The following is a 9060-nucleotide window of genomic DNA, read 5'->3' as shown; positions in this document are numbered from 1 at the left end:
CTGAAACTTGTTCTCTTGTAGTGGAGAGAAGAGAAAGGAATGAAAAGAGACCCATACAAGGATGACCAACTCTTAGAGCTCGTCGGTGACCTTTGTAACTTTATATTGGACCAGATTGTACACGTCAGAAGCGCCTACCATGATCGAGAGTCTGAGTTAGGTACAAATCCTCAATACCAACACCTTCGTGAGACTGAAAGGCTAGCTCTAGGACGTTGATAACAATGTGTATGGAATTTATATATTTAATGATGGATTGTATATATTCTTGTGAATTGGACTTGTAATTGTAGTTTATATAATATTCTTGTGCTTGTAGTCGCGGTCGCGGGGCGTTTGGCAACGCGAACGTGGTTTGGAACGTTGGTCGCGGGGCGTTCGGCAACGCGAACATGGTTCGGGTTTGGAACGTTGGTCGCGGGGTGTTCGGCAACGCGAACGCTGGTCGCGGGGCATTCGGCAACGCGAACGCGGTTTGGAGCGTTGGTCACGGGACGTTCGGCAACGCGATTTTGAATTGTAAATTTGATTTTTTTTGTAGGAAAACGTACTATAGGGGCGGTTCTAGATTGAACCGCCCCTACAAACAGGTATTTGTAGGGGCGGCTGGTACTACAAATCGATTTGTAGGGGTGGCTAGTAATACGAGCCGTCCCTAGAAATCGATTTGTAGGGACGGCTGGTGTTTCCAGCCGCCCCTACACAGCCGTCCCTACAAATCAATTTGTAGGGGCGGCCTGGGAACCGTCCCTATAAATGCATGATTTGTAGAGACGGTTCGGTAGGGGCGGCTGGTCAAACCGCCCCTACAAAGGCTTACCAGCCGCCCCTAGAAATGCTTTTTGTAGTAGTGGACTGAATTCTATGTGTCAAATAAAAGTGTGTTGTTAAGTAATATGTATTTGGTTAGTGCATACTGAATGCAACTAGGTAGGCATACGATGTCTTGTTTTGCAAAATAAGATGCTTATTACATACATGCCGCGGGTGCAAATCAATCCGCACATACAGAACAATGCCCTAACCCTATATGAAGGCCTCTAAGACACTAGGTTATTAATAGATCTTTTTTGAAAGCATAGGTTAACAGATATTGAGATTGAAGAAATCAGCATTATTGTCTTTCTTTGTTGTGTCTCGAGGCATGTCACCTTCGCTGAGATGAAGACTCAAACCCTGGCGGCCGGCAAGCTTGGTCATAAGAAACACATATAACCTACTCAGCACGATTTGCAAAACTTGATCCCAAGAAATCTAACCAACTCAGCACAAATTATACATACATACGTTCTTCTATTAATTCATATACTCCCTACGTCTAAAAAAAGAGTCGTTATGAGACTCGTGCTAATCAAAGTTTTTCAAATTTAACTAGGTTTGCGAAAAGTATTAGTAACATTTGTATCTCCAAATAAATTTATTATGAAAATATATTCAACAATCTATCTAATGATACTAATCATATACCATAAATATTAATATTTTTATATATTTAGTCAAAGTTAAACATATTTGATTTCTCGAGAAACGAGAATGATATTTTTTATGGAACAGGGGGAGTGTGATACCAAAAGAGTAATACAATAGATGTCGCATTATATACTTTTTCACCTCCTAAATTTGGATGACTTACATATATAGATGCATAATATCACTACCGGATACAGGAGCTTTGTCGAGTGCCAGGAGCACTCGGCGAAGCCCAAAAAACACTCGGCAAACCCTTTGCCGAGTGTTACACTCGGCAAACAACACTCGACAACCCCTGTATCGGCAAACGCTAGTTTGCCCAGTATTTTTTGTCGGGCACTCGGCAAAGACGTTGCCGAATGCCCAAAAAACACTCGGCAAACTTTTTAAAAGAAAAAAGAAAAAAAACACGCCGACACCATGCCCGCACCACCAGCACCGCCGTCCCCTCCGCCACCTGGGGTGCGCCGGATCTGGAGCTCAAGGTGACGGAGCTCGCCGGATCCGCCACCCGCCCGCCGAGTCTAGAGCTCGAGGTGGTGGAGCTCACCGGATCCACACTGTCTGGCCGGAGGGAGCTCGTCGGAGGGAGAGAGGAGAGAGGGGCGCACCGGAGATGACATAGAGCTGAGGTGGAGGAGGAGCGCCGCATCGCCGGCCCGACGCCGATGGAGGAGCGCCGCCACCTTGCTCGCGCGCTGCCGAATCCGGGCTGCTCCTCGCTGGGGCGCACTAGATCCACTGTCAGAGCGCCGCCGGAGCAGACCTCTGCCCCGCTCGCCGACTGCCGCCTCCATCCCGAGAGAGGGAGAGAGGAGAGAGGGCATGGGCGCGGCGGCGCCAGAATTCCGCCGGGAGGGAGGAGGAGAGAGAGGGGGCGGGCGGATCTGGGGAGGAAGGAGGAGAGAGAAGGTGTAGAGGAGGAGAGAGAGGGCGCGGGCGCGGCGGCGCCAGAGATTCACCGGGAGGGAGGAGGAGAGAGAGGGGGCGGGTGGATCTGGGGAGGGAGGAGGAGAGAGAGGGCGCGGGCGGATCTAGGGAGGGAGGAGGAGTGAGGGCACGGGCGCGGCGGCGCCGAAGATCCGCCAGGAGGGAGGAGGAGAGAGGGGGGCGGTTCTGGGGAGGGAGGAGGAGAGAGAGGGTGCGGGCGGTTCTGATGAGGAGAGAGAGGGCGCGGCGGGGAAGAAGAAGGGGAGGGGCCGGCCGCCAGGCGGTTAAGTAGATATTTCTGTTGTTTGCCGAGTGTCCCAGATGAGGCACTCGACAAAGTTTTTTTATTTTTTCTTCTTCTACTTTTTTTTGTCGAGTGTTTTGGATCTGAGCACTAGGCAAAGTTTTTTTTTATTTTTTTTTCTTCTCCTTTTTTTTAGAAAAAAGATTTTATTTTTGTTTGCCGAGTGTATTTTTTAACACTCGGCAAACAACCTCTTTGCTGAGTGTTTTTATTTTGACACTCGGCAAAACGTCCTGTTTGCCGAGCGTTTTTTTCCGAGTGTTTTTAGTGCGGCACTCGGCAAAGAACTTGTTCGCCGAGTGCCCGAGGGAATACACTCGACAAACATAAAAATACTCGGCAAATTTGAGGATTCTGGTAGCGTATAAACTTAATTCCAACCCAAAACCTTCACCTAACCTGAAAAGTTTAGTGCTTTTGTAGCTGGTACACGTTCATTGCACATGTGGATTTTTATATATTAGAGTAACATATTAACGTGTACTCATGTATGTTGTCTAGAATCAACTGTGTCATGGCGGATTGAATGTATCTCAGTCAGTAGTGTTACGTTCCTGTCCAACCAGCTCCATCTCTCAGTGTCAGGTGGCGTCAAATGCCGTCAAATGCTTACTCCCTCCGCCCAAATAAAACTATATTTTTCGGAATGAATCTACACAAGCACTTGTCAATATTCATTCTTAAAACAATGGTCTTTTTAGGTTGGAGGAAGCATATGCGTATGTTTACATGAGTGATCGTGAGTGCGCTTATGTGTGTGTAAAAAAAAAGAACCATCAGATGCTATGCACGCTATTGTTGTCAGGAGTGATGCGGAAATACTTTGACACGTGAGTTTGTCCGCCCGCGTCCGTTCAGACGTGGCTTCCCACTCTGTCTCGTCCGCTTCTCTCAAGAAAAAAATCTCCCCGCTCCGTCTCGCCCTCTCCATCTCTCGGTCTCTCTCTCGCGCGCCCACTGACTAGTAGTAGAGCCCCGCACCACCACCACTGCCTCCTTCCTCCACCCAAGCCGACCACATCACCTCCTCCTCATTTCACACGAAGCCTCCTCGGCCCCTTTCCTAACCTAACGCCGTCGGGATGCCTCACCGTCACGGGCCACCGCCGCGGCCTCTGCCCATGGTGGCTGGGCGCACGTGTCGCCCCCCGACCAAGCCAAGGGGCACCACAAGCGCGGCCAGTGTTGGTGGTGCTCGGGCGCCACTGCGCGCCACCGACTCCCACCCTGACGACCAGAATCGACCGGCCCTGATTTCTCCCTCTCCTATGTTGCAAACGTATGTTCTAGTTGTTTTAGATATTTTAGAGGTATATTGTAATTGTTTCATAAGAATATTGCAAAAGTAGATCTGGATGTTACATATGTTGCAATGGTTGTACACGTATGTTGCAAGCGTATGTTTCAAATGTTTCATCTGTTTTTTAGACGTATGTTGCAAGTGTTTTTTAGGACGTTGTATATGTTTCACACATATGTTGCAAGTATTTTATCTATATGTTGCATATATTTTGCAACGGATTTTCAAGTCTGTTAAGTTGTTTTTACAAGTGTTTCATACGTATTTTCAATTGTTTGATCTGTCTTCATACGCATGTTGTAAATGTTTTATCTGAATATTTCAAAAGTAGATTAGGTGTTTGTACATATTGCAATGTAACTCACCTGCCACAGCCGCCTGTTGTAGCTGCTGGGGCACCGTGTATGCGTATGGGAAGCAGAGGGATGGAGCGCGGGGAGCGCGGCGTGGGCGGTCCCCGCTTGGCGTGGGTGTGCAACAGCCACGGATGTCTGGATGTCCGGGCGCTAGTAATTCCCGAAGTGATGTCGACAAATTACTGTGTTTTATTTGACACAAAAAAAATGGCCATGGGCAAAATCTACCCTTTTTTTAGGGGAATGAGCAAAATCTACTTATGTTCCTTCAGAACATTCGGCCCAGGCCTAGTAATCTTGCTAAGCTTAGGTAGGCCTAACGGGCCAGGCCGTGGGCCATTCTTCAAGCAACTGACCAGTGGGACCGATGGACGACTTCGATCCAGTCCCCTCCGACGACGGTGATGGCGCCGCCGCCGCCTCCTCTCCCGGCCGCTCCATCTGCCACGCCGGCTGCGGCCGCCCGTCCCGCGTCTGCCTCTGCCCGTACCTCCCTCCCTCCCCTCTCCCGACCTCCACGACCGTCGTTATCCTCCACCACCCGCACGCCCTCCGCCGGAACCCGCTCTCGACGCTGCCCCTCCTGGCGCGCTCCCTCTCCAACCACCGCCTCGTCCCAGGCCGCCGCCTCCTCCCCTCCTCCACCCCTCCCGCTCCCACCCCAGGCCCCGTCCTCCTGCTCTACCCGTCGCCCGCCGCCTCCGACCTCGCCACCTGGTGCCGGTCCACGCCGCGGCCCGCGCGCGCCGCCCCCACCCTCCTCCTTCTCGACGGCACCTGGAGGCAGGCCAGGGAGATGCACGCCGCCAGCCTGCCCGTCCTCTCGTCGCTGGGCGTGGTCCCCGTCGCCCTCCCCGTCGACAGCTGCGCCGTCGGCGACAGCATGTTCGAGTCCGACCTCGTGGTCAGGAAGGAACCACGCAAGGGGTGTGTGAGCACTATGGAGGCCGTTGCGAGGGCGCTGCGGCTGCTGGAGCCGGAGGGGAAGGGCGCCATGGTTGAGGAGACCTTGCTCGGTGTGCTCCGGGCCATGGTCGCCTTCCAGACTGAGCATTTGCAGCACCGGACGGTGAAGCCGAGAGTGAAGATGAGGAAGAAGAAGGAACTCAAGAGGGAGGAGGAGATGCAGAGGAATGCTGGACTCATGTGAGTCATGGTGCTGTGTGGAATTTCTTGAATCGTCAAGGTCTGATTTTCCTCAGGCATATAGATGGTCTGTTTACTTAGTTTAGGATGCATTGTTGTTTAGCATAGCTTCATAAACATATGGCTACTAGGATAACAAAAAATTGGGTTCATGTTGATCCTATTGGCTCAAAATATTTCTACAAGCTTATTACTTTCTGATGTTGTAACATTTTGGAAACATTAGGATACTATATCTTATAGATTGTGATGCGATTTCTTTATATAATTCTCCTTTAAATCATTTGTTCAAGACCAGGGAATCCCAATTCTTCTGCTGAAATTTCCATGTTTGGACTGAAACCCAGGGAGTTTTTATTCTTCTTTTCATGTTTGATGATACTGAAATTAGAGAAACAGAGACCTTATACCTCAAATCTTGCATGTAGTTCATGATTTCAGAGTGTGCTAAACACCTCATTTGTTGTGTTTTCTCACTCGATACATTATCTTCGTTGCTCCCTAAATTGTGTGGCCTTTGCATCTTAATTCATAATCACATTTACCATCATCAGTGTGCTTTGAAGGATTTCATGACTGTTCTTTTCCAGCATAGGTCAGGATCAGCCATTCAGTAGCCAATAGGCTATATTTCATCAAATTCGTGCACTCTTGTTCTCCCCTTTGAACAGCAATTCCTGCATTTGTCTTATGCCCTTGACCCTAGTTCAATACGTTTTGGGAAATATGCTTGTCCAGTGGTTCATGCTGGCTCCCAAAGTCCTAAACATCCTTGCATCGAAATATTTTCAGTATCTCGCACTTTTGGAATACTCTCACTCCTCCAGTAGAGTGAAAGTAAGTCATCTTTTCTCAGATCAGTACATGTCACATGCTCAGCTTTTGATACATCTTCATCAAGCTGAATCCGTCGTTAAACTTTTGATCATCAATACAGAAAACGATGTGGAGCTATAGATCCCCAATGAGAAACCTGAACCAACTTATCAGCTGTCTGAATGGGGTTTGGTAAGCCAAGCCATGCGTTTATCCTGGCTTCGCCTAGGCACCAATAAGTAATGCGGCCTTCTTAGATGTGATTATGACAAACTCCATGGAATTTATTTCATTCTAAAAATGGCGAGAATGCTTTTCCATCTGTGGATCGCTATTTTCTGCCCCCAACTCTAAACCTGGGAGCCACTCTTGTGAATTATGCAAAAGGCGAAAGCTGTAGATACCACTGGTGGTAGGCAAATGTCTGACTCTGTAATGGAAGGCTGAAACTGTCAAAACTTGGGTTAGATACATCTGAATGCTTGCTGCATCCTGGTGATGTCGTCGGAAAATTTTTCCATTTCCTGTAAAAATGAACCATTCCATGTACAATTCCTGTAGAATTCCAGCGTTCCAAAGGGGGCCCTAGATTGTTATATGATGTAGTGGGGCGTGCAAAGGATTTTTTTTCTGGTATAATACTAAGAACAGCACCATCAAAATTTTCGAAATGGCTCCTCAAAAAGTTTGTAAAAGAAAAGGCATAGGTTTCATGTGTAATTTGGTAACACCTTGTTCCGATTATGAAGTGATTGTTGGTATAGCATTCAGTTACTGTACTGAATCGTGTTGCTGCCACTGTTGCACTGCATTTCCCACATACTACGCAACAAAGCTTTGTGTGATGTTTAACTTAATCCAAACTGCTGTAATTTGCTTGTCACGACTCACGATATGGTATGTGGACATTCACATTGGCTAGAAAATATAATATATGATGTTAAAATTGAGGTGTCTGAATTTTAGTTTTCTTTCGGGCGACGATTATTACATATATTTTATATTAAAATTGCTGCTTTAACAATTTACAGTAACATGTTATGACACAAAGACAAATAACAAATCACAAAAGTAGCAAATTACGTACTAGTCGGTGAGTGTTGCCCGAAACCATATTAAAATTCAGGCACTTGAAATATAAGAGAAAGTGTTATTATATATGATACATAATTAGAATAGGTAGCAAATGGTGTCCTCCACAGGCAGGCTCGCCACCCCGACAACTCCTCCCAGTCTTTCAACCATGGCCCTGCCGCTCCTGCTCCTGATCCTGCGCCACCACCATGCACAGGCACAGGCTCGCTCCGGCCCCGTCGTGTCGCTGACCATCCATCCACTTGGCCCCAGCACATCCCTAAACAACAATGGCGGCGTCGACGTCGGCGGCGAGGAAGATGAAGCAGCTCCCCGTGCCGGCCAGCCGGCTGTGGGACGCGGGCATCCGCAAGCTTCAAACCATCCGCCGCGTCGGCACCGTCGTGCCCGCGGCTGCGTCGTCGGCCGGCGGCCCCGTCGTCGACAGCTCCGACGCCGTCACGCCCAGCTTCTCCCCCTCGGAGTCGACGTCCAAAACCATCTACCAGTACGACAGCGGCGACGGCGACGACGACAACGGCACCGAGGGCAGTGGCAACGACGACGGGCTCGGCGAGCCCACCCACGCCGAGCAGCCGCTTGCCAGCGGGGACTTCTACGAGGGCGATCTGCGCGGGGACCTCCCGGACGGCACGGGTAAGTTCCTCTGGACCGACGGCAGCATATACGATGGCTCCTGGCGCCGCGGCCGCGCCTCCGGGCACGGCAAGCTCTCCTGGGCGTCCGGCGCCACCTACGAGGGCGACTTCCACGGCGGGTACATGCACGGCCAGGGCACCTTCATCGGCGAGCTCGGGGACGCCTTCGCGGGGCTCTGGGCGGGCAACCTCCGCCACGGCCGCGGCACGCAGGCGTACGCCAACGGGGTCGTGTACGACGGCCACTGGCGCGAGGGACTGCAGGACGGCCACGGGCGGTACATCTGGCGCCACGGCCACGAGTACATCGGCGCCTGGAGGGTCGGCGACATGCACGACTGCGGCACCGTCATCTGGGCCGACGGCGACCGCTACGACGGCGCGTGGGAAGGCGCCAGTCCCAGGGGCCAGGACACGTTCCGCTTGGACGGCGGCGGGATGTACATCGGTACCTGGCGGTGGGAGCCGGAGGAGGCGGCGGGCGCGGTGCTCGCCGACGGCCTCTACTATCCGCCGTCCGGTGGCCCCGCGGTGCCCATGCCCCGGGAGCCATGCGAGCCCATCACCACGCTGATCCAGGAGCTCGACGTGTGCGAGGGCAAGACGGCGTCGCTGATGCCGTCGAACAAGATAGTCACGTGGCCAGGGGTGGAGGCCGTGCAGAAGAAGCCGGTGCAGTGGCCGCCCAAGGTGAGCAAGGTGAGAGCCCCCGCTGCCGACGCCGACGCCGACCATGGGAGGAGGTCCAGCTTGAGCAGGGGGAGCAGCGCGTCCTTGGACATGGACAGTCTGGCGCTGGCTGAGGGTGAGGCCGGCAAGGAGGCGCAGACGGACAGGTGGTCAAGCCTGCTGTCCTCGTCATTCATGCCCACGCCGCCGCCGAGGCCGGGGAAGAAGCAGCGGGAGACGATATCCAAGGGGCACAGGAACTATGAGCTCGTGCTCAACCTGCAACTTGGTCTAGTGGAATGAATCAGAAGTCTATGCAGGAGCAAATGTGTGAAA

General features: G+C 51.3%; 2 protein-coding genes across 2 annotated transcripts; both read left to right on the top strand.

Moving 5' to 3' along the window:
• Positions 1 to 4711: 4711 nt before the first annotated feature.
• Positions 4712 to 5787, top strand: LOC136504747 (tRNA-uridine aminocarboxypropyltransferase A-like). Its single transcript, XM_066499734.1, has one exon. The coding sequence runs from the start codon at positions 4728 to 4730 to the stop codon at positions 5508 to 5510; it is 783 nt and encodes a 260-aa protein (XP_066355831.1). The 5' UTR covers positions 4712 to 4727; the 3' UTR covers positions 5511 to 5787.
• A 1899-nt stretch (positions 5788 to 7686) lies between these two features.
• Positions 7687 to 9027, top strand: LOC136502927 (phosphatidylinositol 4-phosphate 5-kinase 6-like). The gene has a single exon (XM_066498174.1). The coding sequence runs from the start codon at positions 7687 to 7689 to the stop codon at positions 9025 to 9027; it is 1341 nt and encodes a 446-aa protein (XP_066354271.1).
• The last annotated feature ends 33 nt before the right edge of the window (positions 9028 to 9060 follow it).

This window comes from Miscanthus floridulus, chromosome 14 (assembly GCF_019320115.1).
Source record: "Miscanthus floridulus cultivar M001 chromosome 14, ASM1932011v1, whole genome shotgun sequence".
Classification (NCBI taxonomy): domain Eukaryota; kingdom Viridiplantae; phylum Streptophyta; class Magnoliopsida; order Poales; family Poaceae; genus Miscanthus; species Miscanthus floridulus.
Note: the sequence above shows the minus strand (reverse complement) of the source record. Positions and strands in the feature narration are given on the sequence as shown.

Excerpts from the sequence above, each read along its gene's own strand:
- LOC136504747 (XM_066499734.1), top strand. The coding sequence starts at position 4,728 with ATGGACGACTTCGATCCAGTCCCCTCCGACGACGGTGATGGCGCCGCC.
- LOC136502927 (XM_066498174.1), top strand. The coding sequence starts at position 7,687 with ATGGCGGCGTCGACGTCGGCGGCGAGGAAGATGAAGCAGCTCCCCGTG.